Here is a 14,628-nt window from a genome sequence, read left to right as displayed (position 1 = left end):
TTGGTTTAAAATAAAACTTCTGGTAATACTCGGGGAGGACCAGGATGTGGAATGAAGGACTTGCATGTTTGAACGCAGCTGCTGAAGAGTGTAAATTGGATTCACGTCTAGAAAGCAATTTGGCAATGTGTATCAAGAGCTTTTAAAATGTTTATACCTTTTGATTCCGTAATTCCACTTCTGGGAATCTATCCTATGAAAATAATCGGAAATGCAGGCAAAGGTTTACGCACAAAGATATTCTTCAAAGTGTTATTATAAACAGACTAGCAGCCCAATCGTTGAATAATGTTTAAATAAATGGTGGCTAGTATCACACTGGATTGTAGCTATTAAAAAGAATTCATAGGGGAAATGTCTGAAGCCCTTGGAAAAGTTTGGGATGGCATCATCATTATTTTAAGACCTGTACGTGTGTGACAGGGCTATGAGCACTTTCTAAATCACAGACAGAAAGAAGTCGAGATAAATTAGCCAAGATGTTTTACAAACGGAGAGAGAGTGCCTCTGGGTGGGGGCATTCCATGGGTGCTCTTCTCGTTTGCTTTTCCCTTGCTTTCAACATTAGACAACAGTCTTGTATTTTAAATAAACAAAAGGTGAGAGAAGCAAGAAGACGGCTGATGTGAGAAATGCTCGTGCTCCCTTAAAGATGCACAATGCGCATAAAACACCAGGTAGCTTTCGATGCCCTGGAAGTGGACAGAGGCTTTAAAACGTCCTTCAGTATTCAGTGTTGGCTGTGGCAGGCTAGAGTGAGAGCCATCTGTCCTCTGATTAAGCATACCATGATTTAAAAAAAAAAAAAAAACAGAAAATGCTTTGGAAATGAAGTCCCAAGCACATGAAGAGCCTTTCTTCTCATTCTAAACACCCATCTTCTATGCAGCTCACAGCCAGAAATTCGAACAGCAGCGTGCTGGCTCCAGCCCCTCTTCAACTGTACACTATCATGGCCAGCTTATAAATGTATTTCTCTCTGGTCTCTTTGCCTTTTTCTAAAAAAATAAATAAGTAAATAAATAAATAAATAACGCCAGTAGGATCCAATCACAGAGGCTCCATCGTAATGTCATGATCTAGGCCCTTCTCAAATGCCTCATATCTAAATGTCTAAATATAGTGGGGTGAAATTTCCAGCCTCCTAGCACCATTAACACATGGTTCTAAGGGCTAAGCACTTGCCAGAGTTTGGTAACAGGATAGAAACCATATTTAGAGCTCTGTCTGAAAGAGGGTAGGGAGGACAGGCAGTGTCACCAGGCTCCCCATTCTCTTCACACAATATCAACAACAAAGCAGTCACATCCTGTTCATTACAGGGTCAGAGAGCAGGTGAGTATTGCCCCCCATGCACCCTGGATTCCTGGGCCACAGTTCTCAGCACCCCTGCTTAGCCTCCACGGTCAGAGCCTCAGGAAAGACCTCTCTGCTTCGTGGCATTGGAAAGAGAGACTGGAAGTTCCCTGAGAACAGCATTGAGAAAACATTTCTCTCTTAGCTTCTCCTAAGACACTGCCAACATGCAAAAATACATGATCCTCAGATCAAAACAGTAAGAAAGTTTATTCCGGAGCCAAGTAGGGTGACCATGGCCTGGGAACACAGATATAGTTACCCCGGATTCCATGTGCTAACACAGGAGTGGTTTCTTTTTTATATATAATGATAAAACAAAGAAAATCATAAATCAAGAGATTTCAAGTCCATTAGTAGAAACATCAGGTAGGTGATTTACAACAAAAAGAGAAAATCTCTCTGCTATTGACCTCGGATGTTATCTGATGGCATTCTTAGCGTGTGGATCGATGGAAATAGCGGTTGATTTGCTTATTCCAAAAGGTCTTACTTAATAGTCACATAGATGTTAGGTCACACACAAGGGTAGGCAATAAACAGGGCTGCAGCAGGCCAAAAAATTTGGTTTGGGACCAAACATTCCACCTCTCCGAATCATTGAGCCGCTTGTCAAAATGAATGCTCACACAGGTGTGGCTTTTTAATTTTTTTTTTTAAACCTGGAATTTAAGTTAAAAGCACAATTGATACATGGAAAATTGGTGTACGGGATTAAACCCATGAGATGAACTCAACGCCTTACCTTTTCACAAGAGCATTGACTCTCTGGTGTGCTTTTGATGTTTTTGATCCTGGTTTTTTTTTTATCTCTGCGTGTTTGGAACTAGCAGGGTGTGGGAAGAAGGGCAAGCAAGCCTTTATGGCTTGTTAAAATGCATGCTGTATGCTGTGCTTACAACCCAAGAGCCACTGGAAGAAACATTAGCCTATGCTGTCCCAGGGCACAGGGAAAGGTGGATGGCATCCTTCTCTCTGAGTGAGGAAGAGAGGGGGAAAGATGACCTGACCTGTGAACTACTGGGCACTCATCCCAGAAGCAATTAAAGCACTGTGACGTCCACCCAAAGCTGCGCTGGGCTTCAGCTCTGATCCCTGCTAGAACTGGTTTTTGCTGTGTATTAATTTCTCTTCCCTGCTGTAATGAACTACCAGAAGCTTAATGGCTTCAAACAACACAAATTTATTTTCTCATTGCTCCAGAGGGCCGAGGTCTGAAATTGCTTTCACTGGGCTTGTGCAAAGCAGTCTGAAACGGGGACTTCCCTGGGAAGTTTCTAGAACCTTGCTGTTGGGCAGAGCTGTTTCCTCTCGAAAACCTGTTTCCCTGCCTCTTCAAGCTCCGTGGGGCTTTTGTGGTCATTGAATCATAATCTGCCCTCCCATTCTGAAATCCATGCTTCTCTTGTTACGTTTGAGGGAGGCACGACCAAGGAAAACTGGGGAAGGAGGGGGAGAAGTTAGTTTCCATGCCTTGGGGAGTTCTCCAGTCCATTTAAAAAAAAAGCATAGAATTTTTGATATTAAAGATTATCTGTCTGGTGGGGACCCCACATCACAGTCAACTAAATCTAGCTTCTTAGACAAAACTGGAGAAACTCACCTGCATGTGAGGCTCAAAGGAGAGGGAACTAAGGCCTCCGGAAGCACAGAGATGGCAGGATCCGATGGGAGGCCTATTAAGGCACAGCTGCCATGGCAAGGAGTAGAAGCTAATGTAACCACACGTGAGTTGTAGGAAAAGGGCTCAGGTTTTACGTGGATATAGTTGACCATGTTGGAGCACCAACTGTTGCAAGGAGACCGCTTGTTCGTCCCGGGCGCCCGGCTAGTTTAGTCCTGAAATAATCACACAGAAACTATTCATTAAATCACTGCTTGGCCCATTAGCTCTAGCTTCTCATAAGCTAACTCTTATATTAATTTAACCCAATTCTACTAATCTGTGTATCGCCATGTGGCAGTGGCTTACTGGGAAAAATTCGGCATGGCATGTCTGTCTGTGGCGGCTCCATGGCGGCTCCATGGCGTCTCTCTGACTCTGCTTTCTTCCTCCCAGAATTCAGTTCTGTCTTCTCCACCTACCTAAATTCTGCCCTATCAACCAGGGCAAAGTAGTTTCTTTATTCATTAAGCAATGCAATCAACACACAGAGGGGACTCCCACATCAGTGAGGGTCACCCCAAGTGGGCCCTGCAGCTCATCTCCCTTGGGACCTGAGCCACTCACCCTCTGAGAGCTAAGTTCAGACTTTTCCTTCCCTCTGTTCGGAAGGGAGATGATGCCAAGTCAGCCTGCTCCATCTCCTCACTTCATCTCTCAGGCTTACAATGGGCTGGTTAGTTATCACAATGTATCGCCATTAATTCAGAAACCTACAAATGCTAACATGTTCATTATAAGACACAGTCCTCCATTTCCTTCCCTGAAAATGTGGTTCCTCTAGGGGTTTGGGAACTGAAGTGCATCTTAGTAACATAGGTAAAATCCATCCTTTACTAGGAGAGGCAGTGGAAAGATAGAGAAGGGACATGGCCAACAAAGCCAATCCCAGAGGTATCAGGTCCATCTCCCATAATGATGTAGCAGAAAGTACATATACTCTCTAAATCTTCTCTTTAAGTGCCTGATGCTAGGATCTGATGTCAGAGCCTAATGAGATTATACTGGATCAGGTGTACCTGTTGGAAACCCAAATTCTGCCTTGTGGGTAAAGCTGTGTAGAACAGGGCATCTACCAGGAGGTTCTGCTATGTGAAAATCATGGATTCTAGGATCCCAGATTCTCAGAGAATATGGACCAACTCTCAGCCCATCCGTAGAGTGTGAGATCCTAAGTAGATTATGAATGTGTGTGAGCGGCTTTGGTGCTTCCCATTGGCCTTGAGTGTGGCCAGATGGAGATGCAGTCATCTCTGTCAGTCCGTGGGATGTAATTAGTGGAGCAATCTTCCCACAAAACCAGCCAATGTCTGAAGCCACCCAGACTAACAAGGAACATGTTTCTGTCCGTGTGCTCTCTAGGACCATCCCCAGGCTCCAAGATGGCCTTGCAGAGTTCCTTCACTTGTTGGAATGGGACAGTCCTCCAGCTCGGACAAGCCTGTGACTTCCACCAGGACTGTGCCCAAGGAGAAGATGAAGGCCAGCTATGCAGTAAGTTGAGGGGGTGTGGTTCTGATCCTGCTCAATCTTAGCCCCTCATGCTTGTAACCCCTTCACATCCCCATTACACCATGTTTGCAAGCCTAGGTGACCTTCCCGACACTCGGTGACCTTTGTGACTACTCTCTGAGTAGAATGTGGTACTAAGATATGAGGTCTAGTCCTCCATGGTCAGTTGTCACACCTGTTCAAAACCAAATAAGGGGCTGCAGAGATGGCTCGGTGGTTAAGAGCGCTTGCACATGCAGAAGACGAGGGTTCAGTTACCACCACGCACACTGAATAGCTTACAACTGCCTGTAACTCCAGCTCTGCAGAATCTGATGCCCTCTTCTGGCCTCTGCAGGCACCTACAATGCATGTCATATACATACAACAAGCACACACACACACACACATATACATGTTAAATATAAATAGAAGATTGCATCTTCAAAGTTTTGCTCTGGTATCATCAAGCCCAGAGGAGATGGGCAAGATGAAGTCTAGCCCTGTAGTGTGACATTAGACATCTTTATGCCTAGACTGCCCTCCTCACTCTTTCTCCCCGTCTCCTGTCCACCCCAGCTGCAACCTTATCAAACCACCGTGAGGCTCCCTGGCGCCCGCCTGGCTTTGCTCGAGTGGTTTCCCCTGCTTAGAGCACACTTCCTTTCTTGAGTCACACCTACAAGACTCTCCTCAACAGTCCATGCTCCCAGGAACCCTCTCCTTGCCCTCTCCAAAGAGTGCAATTGGTTTTCCTTATCTTCCATACCCTTTCCACTCAACTGGGTGTATCCAGTCATAATCATTTCCGACACTTGTTCTTGGTGTCTCTTTGTGATGTAGACCATACACCATGTAACTAATTCATTTAAGCACACCCCTCAGGTCTGGAGAATAGTTACGGGGTTGTACAACCAATACCATGGCTAAGTTTTGTATCATTTATAACATTTTACCACCCGAAAAAGAAATGCCTTGCAGTCTCTGCATTTTCCTCCTGCTCTTTTGCAGCTATCCCTAACCACTAATCTTTCTGTTTCTGCATCTCTACCTCCATGAACCTTGCATATGAGCCAAATCACACAATACATGTTTTTTAAATTAATTTTTTCAATTAGCTTAGTATATTTGAGGTTCATCCATATCATGACACATACCAACCCTGCGTTCTTTTGTCACAGAATATTGTTTCATTGTATGGCTATACCCCAATTTTCCTATCTACTCATTGATTCATGTCCATTTGTATCATTTCCAATTTTGCCCTATTGTAAATAATACTGCTATGAATATTTCCACATCAGTTTGTGCACAGATAAGTGTTCAGTTCTCTCTGTATTCACCTAGGATAGAATTCCTGTTGGCCACCAGTAATATATAAAGGTTCTGTTATCTCTTCTTTTTGCTAACACTTGTTATTATCTGTCCTTTTTTTCCAAGTCATCCTAGTAGGCATGAATCAATTATTCATTATGGGGATATTTTCCAGGTCTCGCTTCCCGTCTGTGGGCAGACGGGTCTGGGTCTGGTTATCTTTTCCGTGCCGGTATCTCTCCAGATTCCTGGCATGGGGTAAGTGCTCACTGAGTAGTGACCAAAACGAATGGCTGATTCGGGAACGTTGAGCACCATAAAGAAAAGTCAACTGTTGCGGCCATGCTGATGTCTGGGAGCAGTGTAGACCCCACCAGTGATTGCCCCACTTGAATAGTGTCCTCCCAACAGCTGAGCTTTCAGTCTTTGCCAGGGAAACAACACACTTATGAACCACCTGAACGGAGCTAGAGAACATGCTAACGCCTGGGACACGGGCACATACAAAGGATCTAATCTGCAAAGCTGGGAAGGTCCAAAGCAGGTGCAGAGAATGAAGCAGTGGATAGCCCCTGGATTAGGTTGGGAAGATGGGAGGCAGTCATGCCTGGGATGTGGGGGGCCCGGACCAGAGACTCCGATCCACCGTGTAGATATCACTGACCTCCGAGAAATTTTGTCAGATAGCTTTAAAAGCTTAGCCATGTTCCCCAAGTCTTCTGGACTCCAGGGAAATTTTTGAAAGGGGCTATATGCATTCACTGAAGTAAAGCAATAGACATTCATTTCTCAATTTCAAAAAGAATTCTTGTTCTTTTGTATGGAAAGACTTCAAGTGGAGTGTCCCAATAATAATGTCATTGTGGTAAGTTTTTAATGTTTGAAACGGAGTCCTGTGTATCTGAGGCTGGTCTCCAACTTGCTATGCACCCAAGGCCTGAACCACTATGCCCGGTTTTGTGTATCCTGGAACTTCACGCATGTTAAACTAGCATTCTGCCAAGGGAACTGCATCCCCAGCCCCTGTCTTCTGTTTTCATATCAAACTCCATGAAGAGCTGTAGGGTGGCATTTTGCTTGTCTCCACATTCTCTGTTCCCAGTCTTTCTCCGAATTCTCACAGCAAAATGCAGCCAGGCTTGCCCACAGTGCCCTGGGCAGCAGTCTATGCATATGTCTAGTTATTTGTGCCCAGGGCATTTCCAGCAGTGTTTCTGAGCTCTGTAATTTTGCAAATGCCTTTTAAAAGTTTTTGATACACACTTGCCAGCTGGGACATAGGTTAGGCAGGCCGTGCCCTGGTTTACAATTGGGAAAATGAAGGCAGGGAGAAGGTAATTGATTTGTTCAGGGTCACACAGCATGTCGGGAACAATGCTGTGATTAGAGCTCGGAGACCTCAGGATCCAGCCCAGCCCTGCGGCGCGGGGCATCTCCCACTACTCCGTAGCTTGTCATCGTGGATTTCTGGAAGCAGCTCTCAGCTTCAGAACAGCCAGACTTGGGTACCAAGGTCAGGAGCATGGGGCCCGGTGGCCTTTTCAGCCATGTTTGAAAAGCTGCTCTGACCAGCTGTCAGAAGGAGAGCTCCACCCTGGAGAACACCCGCGTGTACTGCAGAAGCCAGCAGCCAGTTTCGAGGAAGGAAGGCTTAACTCAACAAGAGAGTTAGTCCCATATTTTCATCGGCTGCCGGCATAGGTCTGAACAGATACCCTTTTTCTTGCTCATGGCCCTATTCTTTCTGGCATTTGTGCTGTTTTCTCCATAACACTGCTGATGCTGGAAGCCAGCACCAGGATGGGAACAGCAGCCAACAGGAGCATCTGCTCCATGCCAGGTACTCCCTCCCAGGACGCACCTATTTCATGGTCCCCAAGAGCAGGAAGCTAAAGCAATCATCGGCGCTTGAACAGTGCTGCGGGCTCAGTCTGACTTCAGAGCCCACTCGTGTTCTGGAACACTGCAAGCCACACCCACCTCGTGTTCTGGAACACTGCAGGCCACACCCACCTGTTGCACGAGTTTCAGCTTTGGCTGCACACTAAACCTTGTCATAGACTCTCTTTGAACACAGGGACTAGGAAAAACCAAAGACGTTCAGGATGCTGCCACCACCTTACCGTGACGCAAGAGGGTTCTCCACTTTCTTATTTGTGACGTATTCCCTGTCTGTATCTGTGCTTTTCATATTAAAAACATACCAAAGTCGAGGGAGGCATCCCAGGTGTGTAGCCAGTGGAGAACATCTGCTAAGGCCCCTGTGTGTCCTGACCAAGGGCCTCCATGACACGTGGCTCCCTGAGAGGAGCCAGGGAGTGCCTCTATCCTTCTTTCCCCAGTTCACTGGCTATGCAGGTAGACTAGATTACTTCCCCCACCCCCTCTGGGCACCCTACACGACGATCTCATCTGTTTTATGGGTACATGCTTCCTTCCAGGCAAAAACCGGTTTTTTTTTAAGTTTATTTCTTTATTGTAAAATAAAACATTTTTTTGGTTGTAAAAATACTTGGAAGATCCAGAAAAATGCACAGGAGAAAATACTATTGCCCATAATCCTCCCTCTCAGACTTTCCAAGATAACCATAATATTTTGATGCATTTCTTCTAGCATTTTCCCCATGACTCCATATTTTCAAGGAAATGTATAACACATATTTATCAAGAATGTTAACAGAGCTGTCACAAGGGGAAGAGAAAGAAGTAGTGTCATTTGGCCTGCCGTTTACACTTGGCAGCCTCCGCAGCTGTGGCTGGGGTCACGTCCCTGTGACTCTACCCATTTGTCTCCCTTAGAGTGGAATCAGGTGTCATAATTGCCAAATGTGGTGGAATTGATTGACCCCCCCCACACACACTGCGTTTGCTATCCAGCCTGTGAGAAGCCTGGCCGCAGCCCAAGACAGGGGCCCCTGTACGAGCAACATTTCTCCAATGGGATGTAGCCAGGTATGCCCTGGAGAGCTTGCTAAAAGACATGTTCTAACCAGCAGCCTGGGTGGAGCCCTGAGCATCCCTGCTTCTAAATTTTCAGGCCACTGAGGGGTACCTGGTCCCTGGAGCCCATTTTCAGTGACAAGAAGTTAAGGATTAAACCTGTTTCCTTTCCTTTCACAAATGGATATTAAAGTCCTGCAGGGGGCCATGGACTCAGTAGGTGCTGGGGTTGAGTGAGAAGAGGTGATAATCCAAGGTTGAAACCAGGCTAGTAGCCTTGGCCTTATGGGCCAGCCTCACGCTCAACAACTGGTCTCAGCGGTGATTTCCTGGCTTGAGCCTAACCCATCAGGGGTTTCTGCACCAGCTCCCCCGAGAGCACCTTTCTTACAGAGCACATTGCCCCGTGTGCTTAAAATGATGGATATCCTCTCGGCTCCCATCTTCCCTTCAGGGTATAACTATCACACAAACAGGCCATTGGCCTGCCTTGTCTCGCCTGCCTCCTCTGCATTTATTTAGACAAAAAGAAATAGGACCCCACCCCTAGCAGCTCTAGTAGGCTCTTCCTTAAATATAAGGAGGACCCGTCCCAGTCCCCATCCCAAGGGTAGTGCCAGCTGCTTGCCCCCCCCCCCCCATTGACTTCCTCTGATGCGGGTGTAAATGGCAATGAGTAAAACCTCGGCCGCACTGTTTATCTGCACAATTTTGCTTATAGGTGTTTTCACCCCTTCCTTTATCTTACCCCAAAAACAACCCTATCAAATGGAAACTAATGCGCCCCCCCCACACACACACACACTTTGCAAAAAGGAAACCTGGGGGGGTGGTCTAAGTTCTAGAGGAACCCAGCAGGAAGAAAAGGCTGGGTCTAAAGCCCCTAGGTTTCCGCACTACTGTGACGCCAGGACCTGAAAGGGCTAGGGGCCGGGCATTCCAAGCCCTTGCTCTCCCCTGACTCCTCCCACCAGCCTACCCCCTTCCCTGGTGATCCTAGGCTCTCAAAGCACGGCCTGGGAAGGTCTCTCCTAGGTCACTGCCCTACGCCAGTCGCCAGTCGGTTTCTGTACAAGAAGTGGATATGGGATCCCTTGAGGGTGGGAGTAAAAAATAAAACAGAAAGATCTCCTTAGCTTTTGGATTTTTAATCAGAAGAACACGCAGGGCTTAGGGGGAAATGATTTCTTCAGGGGGGTATAAATGGGAAGAGAGTCTTAGAGTCAGTGACAGCCTGTTTTAATTTATAATTCTGCCTCTGTGTGAAACGCACAGAGAATCGAGGGGGAAATGAGTAATAATTCACTAAGGTGCTGTCACAGCCAGGAAGCAGGAGGGCTCTCATCCACGGCGCTGCCAAGAAGGCCGAGTTAGAGGAAGGACATGGAGAGCAGGGAGACTCTCAGAGAGCTCCTCTCCCACATGGAGACAGAAACCCACTGCCTCCTGAGAGCATGGCCTGGAGCTGCGGGGGTTATGTCGGAGTAGCCTAGCCTAGAACAGCCCCCCAGCTCTCCTGGCTGAGCACATACCCGGAGCCATTCTCTAGGGAAAGCTGGAGGAAGCGAGGTCTCTTTCCTCCCGTTTCTGGGGCACCCTGGGAAATATATGCCATAGAAAGCTGATGCAATGGGAAGGACCGTGGGCCCCCTGCTGCTGAACCTTCAGGCGATAGAGAGGCCACTTTATCTGGATTATTTAAGCAGGCTTGCCTAGGTGATGTCACTGGAATGAGGCTTTCCCAAACATCAACTGCTTAAACCAACATTAAGAGCACCTGTCCCATGAGCACTGAGGTGGGCGGGACCTCAGGGACCCAGGCTGACTGAGGCTTACTCAGGAATAAAAGCCACTGACAGCAAAGGAAGGGAGATGGAGACTGATGTTAACTCCAAGGCTTTTCCCAGATTAGAGCCATATGAGACACCCCAAATTCCACCCATCTAACCAATGGCACAGAACTCGGCCCATGGCTTCACTTTACTGCCAGCAAAATGGGGCCAGTGGAAGATTTTGAACACTATATGTCTGTGCAGACAGGGGTAATTTAAGAAATTCAAGCCAACCACTCCTCCCCCAGTTAGTACTCCCTCGGCCACCACCACACTCTTGTCATTGTGTCCACCATTACAGATGTATGTTATCTGTCTATACATTGTCCTTTCTTGGGCCATGTTCTTAGTGGGTCAGCATTAAGAGTATGGAATTGAGAAGCAGACAACATGGGTTCTAGTTAGTCCCAGTGGGATGACTCTTGACTGTTTGAATTTGTTTAGCACTTCTGAGCCTCTGCCTTGTCATATACAAGACCAAGCTGTGGGGTTATTATCACCATTTCACTTATAAAGAGGGATCAGAGAATCACTAACCAACATACACACACACACACACACACACACACACACACACACACACAGGAGAGGGGGTGAGGGAGATCGGAGTCGCTCTTCTCATTGGGTGGCCACCATTGATGAGGATAACTTGCTCATCCCTGACTAATTTGCTTTGTGTTAGCATGGTTTGCCATTAGTGTACTGGTAATGATGGTGTTCCACAATCTCTCCACAGGTAAACTTCCTGCTGGTTTTTACTGTAACTTTGAAGATGGCTTCTGTGGCTGGACCCAAGGTCCACTTTCACACCATATACCCCGGTGGCAAGTGAGGACCCTAAAGGATGCCCATTCCCAGGACCACCAAGGTACCACCCTCTATTTCCTTCTCCCTGGTGTCCACCCCAGTGTCAAAGTAGATAGATAAGAGACATAGGATCCTGACCTAGCACCCCGAGGCATCTCCTCATGTGCAGTATTCTACTTCAAACTGACCTGGGATGCTCACACTCAAAGCTGGCCTGGGATGTTCACACCCAAAGCTGACCTGGGATGCTCACTCTTAGCTGATCTGGGATGCTCACCCCCGAACTCCTCTTCATCCTTTCCTGAGCTCTAGAATTATTGAACATGTCCAAACTCAATGTCCCCTTTTATTACTTAGATGTAGAGCTTTGATGAGGAATTAGCTGAAAACCAGCAGTAATAATCCCAATAAAACCAATCTTTTATTTAATGCTGAGGTCCTACCAAGGGTCAGACACATAATGCATTGGGAAATAGAGAAAGCCATAGCCCCCTTTGTGCCTGGAAAGACAGGGAGACCTTGTATCACTTGCCTGGGCTGTGCCCTGGGAACCTCACTCCATAGCTGGGTTATTTCTTGTGGCCCAGGCTCCTCAGACGTCTCCCACCAACTTCAGCTGGTAATAACTGCCTTCCCCTCCTTGGAGTCTTTCTCACCGTTATCCCTGCTCAGTGCCAGAAAGGCATGCCCACCTTCATCAGAGATGGCTGATACCAACCCAGAGATACCAGCTGGAGGGGTTAGAAACAGAAGATCAGAAAGACTAGTCTGGCTGAACAGGACCTGGCTCTACCATTCAGCCACAGTTCAGTCTTGATCCATTGCCAAGGACTAGGCAGAGACAGGCTCATGTGCCCCCCTCTAGGAAGGATGGGGCTGGGGACCAGGCTCTGTCTACATCCTTCCTACTTGCATATGCCCTCTCTAGGTGGAGACACCCTCTCCAAAACCCCTCCCTTCCCAAGCAAACATTACACACCTTGAAGGTTATTTAAGAAACACTACCAGGAATGTGTGAGAGGATGGTGTTCAAGTGCACTGTGATGGACCCCAGAGACTGAGTGTCTCTGTTTGCCCTCCTCGGACCTAGCTACAGCATACAGAGTTGGCTTTGGTCTAGGACGCTTGCACAGTGGCCCTGTTACACGGAAGGCTGAGTCACTGCAGCCAGGGTGGAGTTCCACAGAGGCCACTTACTTGATGGGAAGGGCCCAGGAGCTCCTTATTCTTCTACCCTTCTTACTTCATGTTACTGGCACCTTAGTTCCTTATCTGCAGAAGCAGCTGAGAAGAGTGGGACCCACATGTCCCATATACCTGCTCCCACTTTGATTTCTCCACCTGCAAAGATTACCCAGTCATGGTGGAAATATCCAATGATAGGGCTCTCACCACCTCTCCAGTAGTGGACCTCATTGTCTCGACAGTTCTAAATCTCAGGCCATTTGTCCTCAGCCCCAGGACATAGCTACATTTTCATAAATCCTATCCATGGTTATGATGTTGTGTACACTTGTAAGTTCCCTACAAGTACAGTACATATGACTGACTGATCTTTGCCCATCTGTCCAACCCAAACTCTTTTGTCATGAGCTTTTTGATATCTTTGGTCTGTAGAGACAGCTCTGCTCTGGACCCACCCACATCCATTACTCGGCAGCAATACTATATCAAATTTTACTAAGAGATGAAAGAAGGTAGAAACGAAGGACTAGACACATGTTTGGGTCTTTGTGGACCATTGAAAAGATGGGAGCTCCCATCTCCATAGCACCGTAGTTCCTAGAAAGCTAGACAGTTTTCTTTTTCCCACCAAGATGATGGGCATTTCATCATCTCCCAGATTTTCAGGCCAAGTGATACCGAGGAAAGGCAAGAAATTAGCTTCCCTGGGAAGGGCATGGGCCACAGGATGACCTGGGCCCTGGAGCAAGGTGAGGAAAACGAAGGTCATGAGCCTACTGGAAGGCAAGGACTGCGGAAACCACACATGAGGGGGTCCGGGGAGTCCAGCCTGAGTCCAACTGCTCCTGGCTGATGTCTTTGAGAATGTAGAGATGTGGCAGCCAAGTGCATGGTGCGGGGACCTCCTAGGCAGTTTGGAATGAAGGACTTAGCTGAGGTGCTTATCCTCTGTAGTCAAGAAGCCAGCATCCTCAAAGATAGGCTAACTCAGAACCCTGTACGGTCAACTAACCGGACCCCTCAGTAACTCTTTTCCTGCCTCCCCAGGCCATGTCCTATCGCTCAGCACCACTGACGCCCTCACTTCTGAAAGTGCAACCATGACCAGTGCGACGTTCCCTGCACCGATGAAGAACTCTCCTTGTGAGGTAAGTGTCTGGAGTCCTCTAGGTCCCTGACTTCTATTCCCGTCCCTTGGTCAATTCCAGGTGATTCAAAACAGATTAAGAAAGTAGCCTGGGTATCTGGACTTAGCATGCTCCTGCGGGAAGACAGGAGAAACGGTTTCTGCCATGTTATACACACATTGCATCTGCACACATGGTGAAGACCCATCAGCACAGAGTCTTAATGTCCATCTACACCCAGCTGCACCACACTTTTTGAAGTAGGACCTTGATTTAAGCAAGCCCAGAAAAATATGTCTTATAATAGGCACAGTAGAAAAGAGTAATAGGATTCCCAAATCTTTCTTTAAATTCCGTTTTCAAAATATCAAGCTCTTATAATGCATTTTGAACACAGCACATTACTTTCCTAAGACATCAATGGCATTTTGTCAGGCACAACAAATGATTCCTGAAGCTGCTGTCTCTTGAGTATGAGGCCTTGAGGTCTGGTGACATGTTCTTTAACATATGAGTCATAGTGTCCACGGGCCAAGAAATGCACATAAGACTCCCCCGTATACACAATAGCTCAATGTGCTCTCCATCAAGGACCTGAATCTGAGACAGCTTCCACTCTGACTTCCTGTACCATTTGTCTGGGCAGCTAACTGACCTTTGAGACATCAGTTTTCTTACCTGGAAAGTGGAGATGCTATTATCTGTATCTAGGCTAGCCCACATAGATGAGGATTGACCAGGTTAAGACATATAAGGGGCTTAGGAGGCCAGAGGAGCAAAGACAGTACTATAGTCATACTGTTACTACAGTGCTTAGCAACCTGTGTAAACACAAGGAGCCTGGTTTCTGCCAGACATGAGACAAAGAAGACAGACCATACCTGGGGACGTTTGCACACCCCATCACTCCTAC

At 47.0% G+C, this 14,628-nt stretch overlaps 1 protein-coding gene across 1 annotated transcript in view; it reads left to right on the top strand.

Moving 5' to 3' along the window:
- Positions 1-14,628, top strand: part of Alk (ALK receptor tyrosine kinase) — a 737,647-nt gene that overhangs the window by 599,158 nt on the left and 123,861 nt on the right. The window contains exons 6-8 of the mRNA XM_041630919.1: positions 4,382-4,513; positions 11,333-11,464; positions 13,636-13,736. Of these exons, the coding sequence (XP_041486853.1) occupies positions 4,382-4,513; positions 11,333-11,464; positions 13,636-13,736 (365 nt within the window). The remainder of the gene's footprint in view (positions 1-4,381; positions 4,514-11,332; positions 11,465-13,635; positions 13,737-14,628) is intronic.

This window comes from Microtus oregoni, unplaced genomic scaffold, assembly GCF_018167655.1.
Source record: "Microtus oregoni isolate MIOR12 unplaced genomic scaffold, Mior012 000036F_ref0000092, whole genome shotgun sequence".
NCBI classification, from domain to species: domain Eukaryota; kingdom Metazoa; phylum Chordata; class Mammalia; order Rodentia; family Cricetidae; genus Microtus; species Microtus oregoni.
This window is presented reverse-complemented; position numbering and strand designations above follow the sequence as displayed.